General features: G+C 44.0%; 1 protein-coding gene across 2 annotated transcripts in view; it reads right to left on the bottom strand.

Annotated features, from left to right (window-relative positions):
• Positions 1-9,642, bottom strand: part of JARID2 (jumonji and AT-rich interaction domain containing 2) — a 253,610-nt gene extending 243,968 nt beyond the window's left edge. Inside the window, exon 1 of one of the 2 annotated variants that reach the window (XM_019742971.3) lies at positions 8,992-9,642. In XM_019742971.3, coding sequence (XP_019598530.3) covers positions 8,992-9,036 — 45 coding nt within the window. In that variant the 5' untranslated portion in view covers positions 9,037-9,642. Of the gene's footprint in view, positions 1-6,751; positions 6,896-8,991 lie in introns of those variants that run through there. The other variant, XM_074335194.2, reaches the window with a different exon arrangement.
• Positions 9,643-20,346: the final 10,704 nt, after the last annotated feature.

Here is a 20,346-nt window from a genome sequence, read left to right on the forward strand (position 1 = left end):
TTACCACGGATAAGTGAGAATCCGCTTGGCAAGAAGAAACATCTCTGAAAGACCTGTCCGAGGCCTCCAACTGTATCGGGCTGGATTTCACATCCTGGGGTGTCACTGATAAAACGTGCAACCTCAGGCAAGTCTCCAAACAGTATCAGACACCTCAGGTCTTCTCAGCTATAAAATTCTGGTTTAATTCATCTTTTTCCACTAGATCCACAGCAGTTCTCTCCCACCACTAATTAGTATTTGAAATACTCGAAAAGCTTCAACTCAACAAAGTATTCCTCAATGGTGTGATGGCTTGTGAAATTCAGCCCCTGTTCTTTTGGGGTTAAAAAGAGTAAGAGACTTGTAAACATTGATTCCAGCACCTAGACGTAGGTGTGAGGAGTCAGGTGAACAGCAAGAAGGGACTTGGCTCTGCCAGACGGGGAAGGGGGCGGCAGGCCACTCAGTGAGGCCTCAGACAGGCCAGGTGGGCTCCCCAGCGATCCTTCACTGAGCAAGTTGGGGAACCAGAACGCACAGAGTAAGAGGCTAGGCTCAGCAACTAAAACGAGTGACAAGATCGGCCCGGGGCAGATAGAGGAAGAAGGGCTTTTTACACTGTGCTGACAATAAACTTGGTTTACACTTGATCCTGAAAGCCACAGGGAGAAAGGTCATGATCAGATTTTCAATTTCAAGGATTCCTGCTCCAGAATCCAGTTTAAACATCTTTGTGCAGATTCAATGCCACTCTAATCCTAATTCTCAATCTGTCCCTCTTTCTAATTCACCACCCAGACAAGCTGGGAGTCAAGTGTTGGATGATACAGGATTCAATAACCAAATGAGGGTAAGGATGGGAAGCGCTTACATCACCTTTTAATCTTTAAATGCATTTTGGAATATTTGTTGCTATTAATTTGGTTTATTAAAGGCAAAGTATAGAATTCATTTGATTCATTTATGTCTGAGTCAGCCAGGAAGGCTGCCGGCAGGCCTGACGTCTCCAGGTTGGAGATTTCCAACTGCGTAATACCTTGAGCATTTGTGCAGTAGTACGCAGTTTACAAAGTGCTTTCACATCAAAAATTTCACTGGCTCTCCCAGCACCAAGCCTGTGAGGTGCAAGGACAGTTTTGCAGCTGAGGAAGCAGCTCAGCAAGGTTATGTGGCTTGCCCAGAATCACACAGCCAGTACACTGTAGGGCCAAGATTCCCAATCTTGTCCACGACCACAGTGGGTAGTACCCTCTATATTCAAAACAAGCCAGTCCAAATCTGAGGTATTTCATTTCTGAAGCCCATGAACTAGTAATAAGGCATCTACACAAAGCACAAAACTCTCCATATTTTAATAATGTCTATATCCAACTGCTGCTTAACAGAATAAGCATTCATTCAGTCCCCTTTCTGCAAACCTATGGAAGGAAGAAATGCAAAAAACACATGCTCAGTCCTAATCCCTTCTCATTTCCTCCTGGCACCTGTTTCTGCCCCCACAAGCACCAAACACTTTAACAGCTGGCAGAAATGAGAACCAAGAGATAACACACTCAACCATTGTAGATGAAGCCCCAAACAAAATGTGGTTAGGAAACAATGGAGAAAGAACCACCCAGATTTAAAAAGAGCAATAAAAAAGGTCTCCCAACATTCCGGATGATTCAGTCACGAGGTACCTGGGCCGCTGTCCCAGCAAACCAGAGGGTCTCCTGATGGAAAACAGACACACACAACCCACCCCTCTCGCTACTCCCCCCAACACACATAAAAAATATACAGTTGGAAAAGAATTCCTGGTTCTACTGGAGAAAATATGTGCATGAGGTAAGAGCTGCACTGTGAGTAGAGAAGGACAAAATTGTGGCAATGTCGTTCATTAACCTTCTAGGATTCATGGTAACTAAACACAGCCGTTGATAATATTTCAGTGCTCACTGGCCTTCCTCTTCAGGGGTGGTGGAGCCTGACCAACTTACAAAATTAGAACTTGAAATCCAATTTAGGCCTTTCAGGCTGCACCAGCTCTCAAGAACTTCTGCCAGTAGGGTTCCCCTTTCTAACACTCATACATCCTCCGAATATGAATATGTGAGTAATTATGTATAACGTCCCCATTACTCATGCTGCCTAATTAGCATATCTGGGAGGCCTTTGTCTACCGATGGCCCAGACCCTGGTGAGAATTTAAGGGCAAATGATTTCCCCTAGCGCCCCACGGTCCCCTAAGCAGCAAAGTCAGGGGCTACAATGAAAGTGCCAGAAAACAGTACCCAAGCCGATTTGTCACAGCCCTGCGAAATCAAACGGTTTCTCAGAAGCCTGGAGAGCTAATGCAGCCCACCCTGCCCCTCAGGTACGAGGGAGAGGGTGGGGTGGCAACACGTGTAAAAATACAGAGCACAAAAACCAGGCAGTCCCAAGGGGTACTGGGATCGCAGCTCTTTTTCCAATGAGGACTCAGGGAGACAGCCAGCTGGGGATAAGGGGGTAGCTCCACCAACTGGTGTTTTAAAAAACAACAAACACAAACATGCACTTGAGACGGATACACTCCTTCTGTTCCTGGAAGCTGACAAACTGCCTTAACTTCCCCAACTTTCCCAACTAAAAAAACCTCTGTAGAGGCTGCCAGGCCCCTTACGGCCTTCTCCCCTTTGGGGAGCCACACTAATCATTCATTTTACCTCTATTTCATCTGGACTAAAAACTGGGGAGGAGATACAGCCTTTAACTCTCTGACCAGTGTGTATTCACCTCGGTTTTCTCTTCCGTAAAATGGACTGAATGAACATCCTTTTTCTCATGAGAATTCACTACGGAAAGAATAAATGTGGGTGGTTATTTCAGAACCTTCTCCTCAGGATGATTTCAGGAAGGGGTGGATGTCATGTAGCCATGTAGAGCGTTTTATACAATCCACGCTCTTCTGGCATTTCTTCACATGGCATAGAGCCTCAGGAGAGAGGGCAGCACCCTCACCTGAACAGTACAGCCTGTGGCAAGACACACAGTGGTAGAGAAACGAAACCCAAACAGACCAGGGGCCCAGGCTGTTATCCAGCCACTCACTCAGGCGTGACCTAGACTTTGTCCTCGGGGCAGGATTTATAGCTGTAAAACATGGGCCCTTTCCCATCCCAGCCATCCTAAGAGAACAAAAAAGATAAAAGCCACCTGCGAGGGGTGATGGGAACAGGAAGTCCTGGAAGCAGGCAGGGTTACTGGACCAGGAGCAATAAGGTGTCCAGCCAGCGCTGCCACTTCCTGCAAGGTTCAGCTCTGCCTTGAATGATTTTATTCTGAATGAGAAATGAAGGAAAAAACCCCTTTAAAAAAGTGTGAGGCTACCAGAACGCTATAGCATTGACTGAAGTACCAAGAAAAATTAAGACCTAAAAGGATAAGAAAAATCTGACTCAAATTGTCTACAAAAAGGTAGACAAAAATAGCAATACAAGATCATAGCTTTAAAAAACTAACGCCATCTGAATTCCCACCTCCTTGAATGGGAAAGGGTTTACAGACAAAAGGAACCAGAGAAGCCAAGACTGGGGCCTGGAAAAGCAACTGAAGCCTGTGGGGGTGTCAGAGGAATGAAGAGAAGAATTACCTGGAAGATGGAAAGAAACAAGGTAACTGATTAAAACTAAACAACAGATTAAATTTTTCTCATTTCCAAGGCAGGCTTACAGATGTGAAATGGAACAGACCTTTATCAATATCTCGCAAGAAAATAGTTAGTTGCTGGATTACAAAATACAAGCTTCTGAACTCCATATAAATTAGGTGTAAAATCACTAATCTTTCTGCCCTCTGCCACTCAGTGAATGACACAATTGTTTTTCACTCTGAAAGGTATACAAATTACCTCCAAAGGACCACTCCTAGGTATGTTAAATGGCATGAACTGGATAGGGTGTCTAGTTTAATGTTTGGCGATTAAGGCTAAATACAACAGAAGCACACTTATCAGAGGTGGCAAGGACTACAAGTTGGTTAGCTAATGTAAAGTCTGTCACGCAGGACACTTTAAAAAAAAGTGTGTGTACATACATATATATGTATATATAAACATTTTAACTTAAACACATCAATGTACTGTTACAGATTTTTTTGAGAATTCCAGTGTTTCATATTATGCTTTGCTGGGAAGGGAAGGAATGTGGCCATAAATGAAGTTTGGGTTTTAAAAGCGCTTTTTATAGGGTTCTTTAAAATATTGGGTTCTTGCAAACCAATGTATGTGCAGAATCCTTACAGATCTTTCCCCAAGTCTTTTCAATGTCAGGCCCCCATCTAATTTAACAGTCTTATTCTTTTTTAGCAATTCACTTTTATCAAATGTTTCCAAACCATTCAACTTACAGTTGTCACACTCATTCAAAGGATTACATAATATTTAACTGTAACTGCAATAAGAAGTCTAACTGGAATAACCAGATTTGGAAACAAACAAGCTTCTAAAGGGGATGCCAGCCCGGCCAGGATGTGGGTGGGTAGAGGTTAGCAGAGCTGTGACCCTGGGGAAGACCTACCCATGGGCCAGTCACCTCATGAGGAACAGTACACCTAAGAGTCTTAGACCTCAAAACTTCTTAACTATTCAGAGAAAAATGTCACGAGTCTGGATCCTCAGACCACCATGATCAAGGGCAAACCACTCGATGAGAAATACTCCAGCTTAGCCTTTACCAAGCGTTTTAATGTACCAAGCTGTATATGACTTTCCCATGTCATCTTTGAAAGGAAGAAAAAAGAAACGGTTCTACTTTGAATGTAACAGACACCGATTAAATACCCCAAAAGATTTTCTTTCTGGAGAAAGAAAGTTTAAACAACATTTGGAGCAGGGTATATATTAAGATTACACTGGAGTTATTTCCAAGGCACTTGGAAGTAAGTCAACAGTCCTTAGCCCAGCAACGGGAACTGGTTTAACCTAAACTATAAGAGAAGGAACAGCCATTATATCATCTAAGTACAATTCTCGTTGACTATTTAGGTCAATGGTTATGGTGGACACATAAGTCAGATACCTGACCACAGTACAGTAATAATAACCCACGTAACAATAACTTAAATTGGATTATTTTTGAACAGAATTTATTTTTCTTTCAAATTTGACACACTTTGGACTCTTACCTTGACAGTATTCCTTCTGTAATCATAGCTGTTAAGTAGACTCTGTCCTACATTTGTATGACAGAGAGAAATGTTTCCACTACTAGAGACAGAGAAATGAAAGGCATGTCAACAGCCCAAGAAAGGAAAAAGACAACAATTAAAGTATGTGTACAAGTTTTTTGCCCCCAGAATTGGGTGCAAAATAACCTGACTGGGTGTAAAACAAGGCGGGGAGGGGGGGATCATAAATTCTACCACTATATTTTGGTGTATTTCTACTTTTTTCTTTACAATTTTATGTAATTGTAATTATAGTAAATCCCACTTTTGAATCTTGTAAGAAACTTTTCCCAGTTTTTTGAAAGTCATACCACACTTTTAAATCAGAAAATGAAATACTTAAAAAACTTACAGCCTAGTGGTACAAATTCTGCTTGAGCTGTCCTAGAAATCAAACTGGTAATTTGTTTTCATGCTAACTGCATAAATCATATCTTCATGTGGCAGAGATTTTAATTTCAAATTCATACCTGCTATGAAGCATCACAGATCAAATAGTTTTGAGCCCTGGATATCGTATCTGTTATTCTCCCTAAGAATAACCAACCAGTGGAGTGATGGAAATGGCAGAAAAATACCCATAGAGCAAAACATAAAACTATTTTTATTGTCCAAGTGGATTGGGGCTTTGAAAGGCAAATGTTTTCAGTTATTTAAGGTACTGTAGTGGGAGTTGTGCCCAGCACAATTAAGACAGGATTACATTGCAATTTATGAGTTTCTCAAGGATGTCATTTAATATAAAATGTAACAATCATTTCTCCCAAAGCCTGTCTGTCATCTACAATCCCACCCCCAAACTCTGCTTTGCTAAGGCAATATAAACTAAATGGCAACGCAGCAGGCATCTAAGGCTTTTGAGACCAATTTTAAGAAATGTGCTGCCTTCCACCAGCTAAAGTAATAATGCCACCTTACATAGAAAGAGCATACTGTTTTATATTTTTCACGCACATCATCACACGTACATGATCTCAGAGAAAGTGAAGTGGCAAAGACAGGTATTACTTTCTCCATTTCACAAAAGAAGAAACTCAGATTGCGAGCCTCTTGCTGTCTGGTTCAGAAGAACTAAACCTGGAACATCTTGAGACTTGAGTCCAGTGGCTCTTCCAAGCACAGATATCAATGGCAAGCCTTCCCTGGTCTGGCTCCCTAAAAATTACTCAATAGGCATGGAGCTGACACAGCGAAGAAGTGCCCAACTCCCCTCCACCCCGTACTGCACGGTTTCCAGAAAGAGCAAGTTTCTGCTGTGCACCATCACCCAGAAAGGCATCCCGCCACATCCTGCGAAAACACGTGAAACATGACTTAAAGTGACAAGGTGGCTGACTCCACATGTTCCTCCCATAAAGCAAAGCTTTCCCTGAATGAAGTTCCCTTGCTTTTCCAAAGCGTTGGTGAGCAGACCCAATTACCACAGTAGTAATGTCACGCCATCAGCAGACCTGGAAACAGAGAAGTGAAACCATTTCTGCAGGAAGGAGGCGTCTCCCCGCTGTTCCCCATCCGCTCAACGGATCAGAAACACAGCTAGGCGGGGGCACTCTTTTGGGGAGGAAAGGTTCCCAGCGCTCACCTGCAGGGCCGCGCAGCGTTCCACGGCGGAAGACAGAGGCCGAGCGCATCCTCCTCCTGCATCCCCCGCATCGCCGCCTGGAACCTCCGGCCCGACTTTTGACGTCACGGAGGAGGAGGAGGAGGAGGAGGAGGTTCCACCCCGGCCCGTCCCTTTGTGACGTCACAATGACAACAGAACGCGGCCCGGAGCGTCCGGGAAACCGGGCGCAGCAGGAGGCGGGGGAAGGCAGGGGAGGCCGGCGCGAGGCGGGGGAAGAACCGGGGGCGGGGAGGGGGTGCGCTGACGTCTCGCCGGCTTAACCTGTTGCTCTCAAGACTGCGCTGGAGCCGCCGGGCCGCCGCCGCCATGCTCCGCGGTGCTCACCGTGGGGGGCGCCCGCTGCAGCTGTGCGCCCTCACCCCCTCCCCGGCACGCCCCCAGCCGACCACCGCGCGCTCCCACCTCTCCCCGGACACAGCAGGCCAGGCCTTCCCCCCGCCCCGCCTGCCCGCCTGCCCGCCTGGGGCCGCCGGGAGCCCAGAACTGGGAGCCCCGAGACCGAAGCCCGCCCCCTACAGGCCGCGCGCGGCCACCCAGCCTCGGCCCTGCCCGCCGCGACCCCAGCACACCCTCCCCTCCGCGGCAAGCTGGAGCTCGTCGAGAGCACGAGCTCCGCTCCCACAGCCTTAACTCGTGCTCTGCCTCCGGCGGCCGCCGCCAGCCACGGGCTTGCGACCGGACGCTCGGACTCCACACGATCCGCTGACTACCAGCAACAATAAAATCCCACCCCACACCGTTCTCCAACTTAGCAGGGCCTGGGATGGGGGCGGAGAGGCGGTCCTTGAGTCCAAGTTCTACCCCATTTGCTTTGTCGCTGCACCCGAATCGACGTGCCCTGGGAAGGCGTCCACACTCCAAGGCAAGGGTGTCTCCATGCAGTTTCTACAGCCCGAGTTTAAACTAGTCCTTTACATTCTACCCGGCCCTCTGCAATGCGGATGTATTTTAATTCTTAAATTCTTAAGGGAACAGCTTTTTAAGTAGGACTTGATCATTTAACCTTGCATTTCTTTCATAGTTAAAGTTTACGTGTCTACATGAGGATCGGCCCTCTACAAAAAGCCATTCAGCTTTTCCATTAAATATATTTTTTACAAATATGCCCCGAAGGTCATCTCCCATTACACATATTACACTGCTCAAAAAGGGAAAATATTAACATTAATTTGTCGACTCAAGTTAAATAAAACTTTCTAATAACGTTGTATTATTCCTAATGTATGTTCATTTGGCCTTCTTTTAGAAAATGGGTTCTTTGATTTAAAGTATGCAGCTAATCACCGATCACTCGAGCGCATATTTGGTTAATCCCTCGGTCCCCCTCTTCCCTCCCTCCCCCCAAACTTAAAAAAAAGCCACCACACACAAAACAAAAACAGTCCCCATGCCAATCAAAACGTAGCAGTACTATGCACAAAACAAATTTAACTATTCCAAACCATTTAAATCTCTGAATCATCACCCAATTTCAGAAGCCCACTTAACAGGGAGAAATTATTTGTAGTCACTCACAAATGCATTCACGTGCCTACTTAAAAACATTAGCTATATTGTATGTCTTTTTCCCCTAAAACTGGAAACCATGAATTTTTAAATAAAACCAGTCCCATTATTAAAGTCAATCCCAACAAATGAATTCGCTGTAACATGATTCCCAACTGGTTTATGTAGTGAACCAGATAAGCCAAAACAACCACATACATTAAATTTGATGTGCCAGTGCAAGGAATAAGATCGCCATAATCGGACCCTGGATTGCAACTTAAAGGGCTTCAACATACATGCGTTACACGATTTTCCAAATAACATTAGTAATAATAACATAGGCTCATTTGCATGCAAAGTGCAATATGGGGCCAAACCCACCCCAGAATGCAGTTTAGTTACCTTACCGCAGCCCCCACCCCACTTCCAAGCTCCACCAAAATCCCTTGCCTTTCATCTAAAACTAGATTATGGTTGTGTCATTCGAGGTCAATTTATTCACTTGAGGTATCTCCACACCAATCTGTTTTTTTTCATCCAAACTAGGCAGACACGACTTTGCCTGAAAAGCCCTCTTTCAGAAAAGAAAGAAACAGCCTTATCGGACGCTGTGTTTAAAACCCTTCAGCTGCAGAATTATCTATAAACTTGACATTCACAGCCATTGCTTAAAACTGCAAGTCAAAGGATGTGTTGTTAGGAACACTTACGTATTTCTTCTGAATGATATTCCTCTTGGGTCTTTCCTTGCTCATTCTGAGATCCAAATGCTGATTGCAAAAGGGGACAATTGCTTCATGAATTTAAAGCCGTCAGAAATTTGCAAAAAAATATCCTGGTGGTTTTTATTGTTGTTGGTGGTGGTTGATCTTGTAATCCGACTTTTCTTCCTCTTCCCCCAAAGCCCGATTCGCCTTGAAATAAATCCGAAATTGGGAAGCAAAAAAAAAAAAAAAAAAAGAGCCAAAGACGAACGAAGCAAACAAAAAAAAAAATTCACTTTAGTAAAACACTCATAATGGAAAATTTCCCCCGAAACACACACACACAAAAAAAAACCGACGCCCTTCACTCCCCCCCTTTTTCCTCCAAAAACTACATCAGCGAAACGTGAAGGTCCTTAGTGTCTGATCTGTAGTTACATCTTGGAAAAGAAAAGGGAAAGATAAATAAAAAATGTTGGAAGTCACGTTTGTGCTGCAGCAGCAGTGCGAGCAGAAGAGTCAACTCCAGCGGCGGCGGCGGCGGCGGCGGCAGCACCACAGCGAGGGCTCGCCGAGTCTCTTTTTTCCAAGCCCCCTAACCAATGAGAGAGAGGCTATCCAGCCCAACTTTAAATGGACTCTGCTTTTATACAAGTTAGGGCTCCTCGGATAATTCCCCTCCGGAAGCTAGCCGAAAACTCTCACAGCTGAGCCACCAGGCGTCCGCCAACCCCGGTGCCGACCCCCCCCGGCCCAGTCCAGAGGACCCCCGCAGCCCCGTCGACTAGACACACAAGAGGCTTTGACGAACCCTTCCCGGGCAACCCCTCAGGCATGTCTCCCACGCCGAGCCTAGGAGTGGAATTTAGAGAGGCTCCCTAGCTCTATGCATGGCACGCTCGGTCGCTCCACCTCACCCCCTTTCCCCAGCTTGCCGCTCACCCCACAGCTGCCACACGCTAGCACTCGCCACTGCCCTCAAGTCTACCTGCAGCGGGGCTGCTGGGTACGAGTGCCCCAGGACGCCCGGCCCCGGGGAAAGCCGCCTATTCCCGGGGCACCTTAGAATGGTCCCCTTGATCTTCTGGAAGTTGTAGTCCCCCGACTACAAAATGGCTATGGCTACGGGAGCTGGGAACTACAATTCCCAGCCTGCCCTGCAAGTCTGTCACTCAACTCCCCGCCCTCCTCCTTACCCCTCCCCCCCACCGGCCCTGCCAACAAACGCTTGGACGTGTCCCGCGTGCGACACTGCTAGAGGCTGGCTCAGGATTGGCTCGCAGAGCTTGTGGTCCGCAAGCAAGGAACTCCCCACGCCGGCTCGCCCCCGCCCCCTGGCCCCGACCCCCTCCTCCGGAGGCAGCTGGCCTCCTCCCCGCGCGCCCCGCCCCCACCCGCGGCGCGAACCGCCTGTGGAATCGAGGAATCGCTCTCTGGGCCGAGCCGAGCGGCGGGGGAGGGACGCGAGGTTCCCCGGGGGAAGGCCTCGGAGCGTGGCAGCGCTGGGGGCGGTGTCAACGAGGGGTTGGAGCCAGTCCTAAGGAAAACTGGGCCACGCACCAAAAGGAATCCTCGGTGCGAACTAGTTGATCGGCGGCGCCTGCTGCCTCTGCCGCGCCGCCGGTGTCACCTCAGGACACCGCCTTGCGTAGTCGCACAGCGCGTACTGCGGTCGGGCCCAGGGTAGTCTGAGGTCACCCCTGCCCGCGCCCCGTAGCCGCACGCGCCCCCACGCGCGTGTCGGCTCGGATGCCTGTGGGGAATGGCTACCTCCCGGCACGGCACGCGGCCGGGCAGAGAGGACGGCATCGGGGGTGGCCAAAAAGGGCCCCCCGCGACTGCCTCCTGTAAAAGATAACCGACTTGAAAGAACTCGAACGTGATCTTTGCCTTCACGTAGTTTGCGTCTGGGGTGTCCCTGAGCTAGACTAAAACGTTGAGGTGAAAAAAATGAGTGGAATATGGAGACCGAGCCACATAGACATGCAGACTGTAAGGAAGCATCTGGAACACCGAGTGCCAGGAATATCAAGGGCGGTAGCCACGCGAGAGCCTGCTTTTTTACCTGCCTCTGCCCCTGTTGCGGTTGTTTAATCGCTGATATAAATGAAGCATCAGGCCCTGGTGTATCTCTTCGGGCCTTCGCCTTATTAACAACTTTGTCAAGTCTCTGATAGTCATTCTGCATTATTAATTTCCTTATTTTAACTGGTTTTAGAGAAGTACTGTTTTAAATTATCTCCTCTCAGACTATTCTCTGAATAAATGAAAAGTGGGATCGGTGCACCCTCGTACTCATTCCTATACATTTTATTCTCCTTCCCACTTCTTATATTCTCCTTGCCTTAAAAGTATAAATACTCGGGTAACACCATTACGTTTTGTTTGCAGCAGTGTTTGAAGAGATAACCATTGTCTAGAAAGGTCTCAGAAACTGGAGGTAAGACACCTGGATTCAAATCACCCCTTGGCCACTTCCTAAAAGGTAACCCATGGCCTCTGATTTTGTGCGTTTCTTCATCTGCAAACTAGTGATGATCAAACTTTGTGGGGCGGATTATATAATAACATTAACCTAGCTGAGAATCGGACATGTTTATTGGAAACTTTCAGTAAATGAAATAAAATGCTTTTTCAAAAGCTTTTTAATTATTTACCATTTTAAAAACAATGCTTTCTAAAATGAAATGCTTTTGCCTTATATTCATTGCACAATCAGAAAAATAAGTGACCTGTGCTTTAATATTGCAGAATTTGTTTGCTGGTGCCATTTGCAAGGAAGGGCCCAGCAGAACATTTGCTAGGAAGGCCCCAGTAGAACAGACCCCTTTTCGGTAATGGCCACCCAAGTGATTTTACTGTTGGGTTACAACCAGGTGTTTTCAAAAGTCTTTCAATGATTATAACCTGTAAATTGGAGGTCTCCACTTGTCCATACCATGTTACGGTTTTAACCAGCTTTATGGAGATTTCATGTCAAATCTGTCATTCCTCAGGCAAAATATTTAAGAACAAAGGTGGGTTTCTTCTTAGTTTCCTTAGCCAGCCCCTGGGCTTCTCTGTCCTGGACGTGGGAACTCCCCTGCTGGGCTCCAACTCCAGGTCACCACATATTTAAAGCCATTTTCCTAGTTGAGGCTTGAGGGTAGGGGAAAGAAAGGACTCTGCTCAACTCCAAAAGAGCTAGATAACTTTAGTGTTGTTTTCCCTGAAAAGGAAAATAGAGTGGCCTTTTTACCATCCAAAGCCTTTCCTGTTGTAGAAGTAACTGTCTCCTGATGAGCTTCCTTTTCCTGCCATCTTGGCAAGGCCACATATTACCTCTCCTTTCTTTTTCCTCCTCTTTTTCATTTTCTGGAAACCTAATTCACTTTTCTCCTGATGATTTAACTCCTCACAGCACTTCCTTGACCTCATCAAGTCCGGGAGTGGGGGATGGGAGGTTGGCGGGAAGACCTCAGTAGGTACACAGCCTCTGTAGGACCTGTGTGCCAGCACTGCCCTCATCCCTGAGGACACAGAGAGCCCAAAAGTCCTCAGTAGAAAAAGCAGACTTCACAATCCATGGTGGTACCCAAGTGCTGTATCAACTATGTGGGAAAGGTGCTAAAGGGAACACATATATTAATCTTACATTTTATGCTCTTTTAATTATATCAGTTACCACTCCCGGAATTAGGGAGTTTTGAAGGATGAATATGGGTTCTGCATTTTAAAGTAAGATGACCAACTTTCCAGCGTGAAAAAAATCATGAGACCTAAAAAAATATACCACATTTATGGATGGGATTCAATTTTTGTTTGGGAGTGACTAAAGATGAGACAGAGGTAAGTGGGAGCCAGGACCAAAAAGGTTTCGTATGCCAAGCAAAGGAGTCTAGACTTTGCCTATAAGCTACAAAGAGACTTTGAAGGATTTTCACTAAAGGCATAAAGCAGATCTGTGTTTTTCAAAAGTAATTCTAAGTGTGTGAGAGGTGAAATGGAGGATTGGAGAAGAGAGGAAGCAGAGAGACCTAGAAACCAGTTGCAATGTTATTGCATAAATGAGGTGACAAGGGATTATAATCTGAATGCAGTGGCAAAGGAAATGCCCTATAGAGCAGAGAACAGGTTGAGAAATATTTAGCATGTCAAAAGTCCATAGGACTTGGGAACTGGAGGGAATGGTGACTGATTCCTTAATCTTACATTGTTCTTTTGATTAGATCATTTATCCACTCTAGGAAGAATGGAAACATGTTGGAGATGAAAGAGGAAAAGGAGCAAATCATCAGACACAAATAAGAGCAGGCACTCACTGTTCTGGGTTCAAATCTGTATGGGCAATCATATTTAATTAAGCATTTTAGTCCACCATTTGATTTACTGTAAGAAATGACTGGGAAAGAAAATTAATAAAGACCAAGTACAGAGGAATAATCCACAGTCCTATGTTATATGCATATTGAAATTTCCCTGTGAATGCAGGGGTTAACACAGGATATGCTTCCAAATACCAATCAGATCCATGGTGCTTAGAAATAACTCAAGATTCATCTTCTCCCTTCAGAAACCACTTGCATGTTTCCATTAAGTTGTCTGTATATTTACATATATGTTCACAGCAGCATTTAATAAACAATAATTGGATGAGTGAAAAAAAAAAAAAAAGATTCATCTTCTCCAGTAACCCTTCCTTAAGAGCACATTAACCCCTTTGTGCTGTATTCTTACCTGCTTACGTTCGCCAGTTCGGTCTTACATTCCCATCTCCTTTCTCTAAATAAAAAATAAGCTTCCTAAAGTCAAAGACTATTGTCTGCTTCTCATGTTTTCCCCAAAGCTCCAGAAACTTCATACAATTTGGAAGTGTCCAGTAAATGCTTACTTTGAATATTTCACCAAAACTATAATGCTCAATTATTTATTGCCAGCCATTTAGTTTGTTACTATCATTCCATTTCTATTCTGGAACACAACTATTTTTCCCCTTGCAGCACCCAAATCCAATCCAGTCTTGTACAGTCTTCAAGGCCCGGAGTCCGGCCTTATCTCCAGTTCATCCTGGCTGCTTGGTTTACTCATTCCTGAATTCTCATTACCCCTGTTACTTCAGCCATATTTCTTAAAATTAAAAATTGTATATATTTAAAATGTACAATGTGATGTTTTGATATGCATATTTATTTTGTAATGACTACTCCAGTCAAGCTAATTAACATACTCATCATCTCACATGGTTACCATCAGCCACATTTTTGAGCTTGAAAATTTTGTTGCCTGTTGTCTTGTTTTCTGATTCTGTCATTTATACATCTTGTCTCTCCTAATTCAATCAAACATATCATGGGGCCCTTATCTGTCTCATCTTCAGGCAGCCCTTGGCAATGAGGCCAATTAATGCATGGGAATCAGATGTTTCTAAAATGAACAATTTCAGGGACCTTAAACCACCCTTGTGACCCCTCTGGGTTTCACCCTCATCATCTATAATGTCAGGGTTAAATTCAATCATCGCCAAAGACATTTCTGGATGCAACATACTCTAATCCTACTTGGTGACCTTTGTGCTCTCCTTCCTTCCTCCCCTCAGTGCTGGCCGCTACGCTACGTAGACTTAAATACAGTTTGTTGAGTAAGGATTTCTAGGGCAAACGTCTTTATACTCCGATGTTATTGATTTCCTAATATAACTTTATACAGTTGATCCTCTCTCTCTAAGGGGGCAGGTGTGAACCACGCAGGGCCCATCCCGGGACTTTTTCAGTTGACCCGCGCAGTTCGAACCCGCCGAACCCGCCGCCGCCGCCGTTGTTGTGTCAATTGGCGGTTGAGAATATGACGAGGGGGAGGGGGACACCGATTTAAGGTATACTCGGATTTTCGCCTCGAGGGTGGTGGGCCTCCCCTAACCCCCACATTGTCAAGGGTCAACTGTATTTCTCTGTGATATCTAATGATGCCTTTCATTTGTGTAACTTTTTATAGGGTCTAAAGGACAGCCATAATAATGTCATTTAATCCATAAAACAACCCAGTTTTAGACAGGGTTTGTCCTCACTCTTCCAATGCAGAAACGAAATATTAAGAGTTTGTAATTTGCTCAAGGTCGTACAACCAGTAGGGTGGCAGAGCCAGGAGTGAACGTCCTTTGTGCAGACCATCTCCCTGGTATTCAAAATGTGATCCAAGACCTTATTCCGTGAAATGTTACTGACTATAGCTGGAAAGGAAAGGATGCGTTGATGAAAGAGATTGAGAAATTGCTAATTTACACCAAGATAACCTGATTACTTTACCGTAGGATTTCTAAAATCCCAAAGAGGCATATAATTTTCCAAACTTATTTGGCCACAGAAACCTTTTTTAAAGAAGGAGCTGGTATCCATAGAATAATCTTAGAGACATGCTTCACCCAAGATGATGGATTTATGCTTCGTAAATGATTGCTGACTGACAATAATTCTTACCTAAGCCACTGGATACTTTATGTGCAGTTTCTAATTTTATATAGGTCTATCTTCATATGTGGGGGGAAGGGAGTAAGGAGGAGGGATATAAAAATTAATCTTTGACTGACATCAGATTTATAAATAACTATGAGCCACTGTGCTCAGAAGGTGGGGGCTTCTATTGAAAGAAGGTAGAACAGCTATTTCAAGCTGACTGAGATTTGCAAAGTATTTTAAAACACACTAGGAGGTAAACTCAGAAGTAAACAGCTTTCTTGAGAGTGAGTGATGTCAAGGAGACATCAGTTCTTTTTGTTATTCACTGCTTCCTGTCCCTGAATTTACAGTCTTATTTGTCAAGCCTCACTAAAATGCCACAGCACAAACCAGATACAATAAAATGATGTTCAAAAGCTAACGATTGACTGTAGACCTTGTTTATAAAAGTCACTGAAAGTCCCTGGTTCTTTGGATTATTTAAAATTAAGGAGCTAGTGTTACTATTCTACTTAGATTGTGTCTTGTGTTATTGAAAGGGAGCTGGCTCTGATTCAGAAACTCTAGTAAAGCAGCCAAGACGGGAAACCTGCAGTTCCTAAGAATAGAAGTTACTGTTTACAATAATACTGTACTCTGTGTTTGGAGGGAAAAAAATCTTACCGGTGATCAGCTAATCCACAGGGGATCATTATGAGGAAACTGAGGCAGAGATTACAAGACTCCCCTGAGTAGGCAACGATAGATGGGAGGAGCTGTATTAATCAGGACACCTTCTGTTACAAATGAAAGAAGCCCAAATGAAAATGGCTAATGGAAAAATAAGGGGAGGCGGAAGGGGTTTGGTTCACCTAACTGGGAAATCCAGAGCCCTCTTTTCAGGGCTGCAAATGATGTCGTCATCCTTCCTTCTCTTCCTCTCACCATCCATTGCAGCATTTCTTTCTTCTGTCAGCCTCCACTGCGGCTAGCAAAGTTAGCTCCACGGAAAACTCTGTCCCACTGTGAATGTGGGGGAGGCACAGAATTCGTTATCAGAAGGGGTGGGAGGAAAACATTCTGGGCAGCAAAAAAGCAATCGCAATCACAGTCCACCACAGAAGTCATTAGTTCTTCAATCTGTCAGTACCACAGAAATGAGTAGGGTAGAAGAAAAGTTCCCTTTGACCAATCAGAAGCCTAGGGATCTTATGATTCCAGACCATCCATCTCAGTCTGGGGTTACACTGTCATTCACTCCAGCTTCCACAGTTTGAGTTTTTCACAGACTCAACACATACAAAGATACTGGCTGATTTTCATATCAGACACTTCTGCCCACAGCTCCTATAAATCTACGTATACTACTCAACAAAAACACAGCCTATCTCCTGAAAAAATTGTGACATCTGCAAAGTTTATATTGTTTTTTCTGAAATCTTAATTTTCTAAAACCCCAGATTCACCTATGCCTTGACCAGCACCGTCTCCTTTTCTGATTCTACACACACAGTAAAACAGGAAAGATTCGGACATCAGCAGTTACACTGTGACTAAAGCTTAGTGGATTATTATTACTTTTCAGATGATTGTCTTTCTCAGTTGTCAAGCATTCATTGAAAAAAAAATTTGTTGAACATTCATTAAAGATATAAAATTAAATAAAACCTAGACCCAGTCTTCAAAACATGCACAAAAGGCTCTAAGAATTTTGCCTCTTGTGATGTCAAGGAATGCAGAAGAAGTGAGAAGATATTTTCAGGTAGAAGGGAACTTTTAGGATGTCCTCAGCTCAGGGCTGGTCAGGAGCTGCTCTGGTCTTGAACCCCACAGCAGTTGGCAAAAGAGGCCCCCATTTCTAAACTACAAACCCTGTCTCCCTATCCCTCAGCCTCTAGACACAGATGCCAAGGGTCCAGTTCAGTCCCCTCACCATTTTTCCCCCTTTTCTCTCCTTCTAGCTTTCATTTGTTCGTTCATTCATTCATTCATCCAAAGAGTAGCCAACGACTGCGTACAATGCTCCCCTTTCTTTGCATGCTCCCTTATCTCCATCCTCATAGCCCTCCTGAGTGAGCACTATTGAGCTTCTGTTGCCATGAGCCCAACAGTCCTCAGATGGGAAAAGCAGCTGGGATAGGAAAGGGGAGGAGGGACTGACTCGGAAAAGTCCAGAGAACCTGGGACGCGGCAAGAAAACCCGGACTGTCAGAATCTTGCCTTTGTTATTACAAAATGACAGTGTTTATACGTGTCCATGTGTGCCTGTGCCTATGATAAGGGAAGTGAGGGCTTTCAAACAGTGCACGGTATCTAGGGAATTTGGGGAGTTTATGATTCCAGATAAATACAGATACAAAAAGAAAAATTGTAAAATCAGTGGGGTTATTTAGTACAGTATGAGTTAATGGCAAGATTACACTGGAAATCTGAAGGCTTAAGGTTTAGTTTCAACTTTTTGTGACCTTGAACATGTCTCTTCACTAAGCCTCACTTTCTTCATTTGTGAAAAAGGGGACTAATCTAGATGTGCACTACAGATCCTTCCAAATCTAATATTTTATGATTATTAAATTCTATGACAAATCAATACTAATCTTGGTAATTTGTGATCATACCAATTTTACACAACATGGTTAATATTGTAAATTTTTAGTATAACGGTAAATTCTTAGATATACACGCAGTGCATAAACTATGGACACAGTTTATACTGTGTTTGTAGACTCGTGGTATATAAACAGACATTCTTATCAGAGAGAGAGAGAGAGAGAGAGAGAGAGAGAGAAAGGGAGGAAGGAAGGAAGGAAGGAAGGAAGGAAGGAAGGAAGGAAGGAAGGAAGGAAGGAAGGAAAGAAGGAAGGGAAGGAAGGAAAACATTGGTCACAGCTTATGCTTTGGACACTCTGTTTATATTAATATTTTTGAAGATGAGACTAAGGTCCCATTTGGTAGGAGAATTCATATCTTCCAAGCAACCTAGGATGGATCCCAAGGATTCTCTCAACCTGGAGGCCAGGAGAAACTGGGAAAAAGGAGGCTAGATTTTCCAGTTAAAATAGATCAGGTCCATAGAAATGTCTTAGCCGTGTCAGTACTCATATGCCTACAGCTGTCCCAAACTTTCCCAGGTTTCAGATATAGATGGTCAGAATCTCATTCCTTATACTCTCCATCTACCCACTTACAAAGTACCTAGCACTTACCTAGCAAAGCATCTATCACACAGCAGATAAATGCTTCTTAAATAAATGAGTGGAATGTGGCACTGTGCCAATTATCATTTTGTTCACAAATAATTCTCTGCATCTGGAGTGCCCTTTCAAAAAGTCAGCTCCCACCAAGGAGTTGCAATTTTTGAGGACGTGAAACCATTTGATAAGTGGCACTTAAAAGATCTCCGTTTTGCTTTCCAGCCAGCATTTCTCTTATGAAATGTCCAAAGAAGAGAGGACAAAATGAAAAATTTCCTATTACGTCAGTAATCTAACAGACCCAGACATTTTCATATAGTGAGTCTAAAAGTCAAGACCAACATAAATACATTCTTCTGACAAATGATATTTGTCTGCTGCTGTTAGGGGCTGAATTGTGGCCCCCCCAAAAAAAAATTAAAATGATGAAGTTCGAATCCTCGGTACCTCAGAATGTGTGTGTATTTGGAGGTAGAATCTTTAAAAAGGTAATTAAGTTAAAATGAGGTCATTAGGGTGGGCCCTAATCCAATACGACTGATAATCATTTTAAAAAGAGAGAATTTGGACACAGATGCAAAAAGAGGGAAGACCATGTGAGGACACAGAGAAAAGACGGCCATCTACAAGTCAAGGAGAAAAAGGTTTTAGAAGAAACCAACTCTCCTGACACCTTGGGCTTAGACTTCTAGCCTCCAGAAATATGAGGAAATACATTTCTTCTTATTTAAGCCACTCAGTCTTTGGTACTTTGTTACAGCAGCCCCAGCAAACTAATTACAGTTGCCTTGCAAAGTTAACCTTTGATATATGAAAATGAAACTGACCAGTGGCCAAAAGGGCCTGATGTTGAGTTGTTTTTCTAGTAATGGGAATAGGCTGTGTAGACCTATTCTCACACCTACTTCCCCTGTGACCTGAATTTGTAAGATGAGATAGGTGAGATTATGGTCCTCTATAATGACACTCCCAGCCTTTGGTCTCCTAACCATGGTCTGCTGGATCCAAAGATTTATAACTTTTGGGGTGACATGGGTATGAGGAGTGGGGTGGGAGACGATAGGGGATGAAGCTTCTCAGTTTTCAGTATTGTGGCCCAAGGATGGGCCCAATATCCCCAGCTGGGACAAGGAAAACTAGCTTGTCCGTTTTAAGAAAATTAGCTTGTTCCTCTCCGGCTTTCATCTTAGGTTCCTGCTCTTCCCCAAGAACTATTACCAGAACCATCAACTGGCCATTTGAAGGTTTTTTCTCCCAAAGAATAGGGAAAGAGTTTCAAAAAGATAGAATGTCTTTCTCTATCTAAAAAATTTTCTCCCCCACCTCCATTTTAAAATAAAGACGCAGCCAAAGTATTTGATTTTGCTTATTTAGTAGATGGGTTTATACTGTACGGAGTATTATTTAAGCTCAATTTAAATTTTTGCAATCGTTGACAATAATTTTAAAAGCCCAACATGAAAGGCCTTTACCTCCCCCAAAGTAACTGGCTTGTTATTTATCCACAGCCCAAATTATTATCTAGGTGAAGAGAGGCACTTAATAAAATATCTCCTTTCTTAAATCCACGGTCACGGTTGAACAGAAATCATTTGCTGTCCTTTTAGGTAGTTAATTGGCCTGTACAGTTAGAGTTCAACCATTAGAACATCATTCCTAAAATGAAAAAAAATTATCCCTTTGGGACAAGGCATTCCAAGATCTAGGGACCTATTTTTAAATGCAAGTTTTATGAGAGTTATTAAGCCATTATCAGT

Source organism: Rhinolophus sinicus, chromosome 14 (genome assembly GCF_057876585.1).
Source record: "Rhinolophus sinicus isolate RSI-liver-muscle chromosome 14, RSI-T2T, whole genome shotgun sequence".
NCBI classification, from domain to species: Eukaryota; Metazoa; Chordata; class Mammalia; order Chiroptera; family Rhinolophidae; genus Rhinolophus; species Rhinolophus sinicus.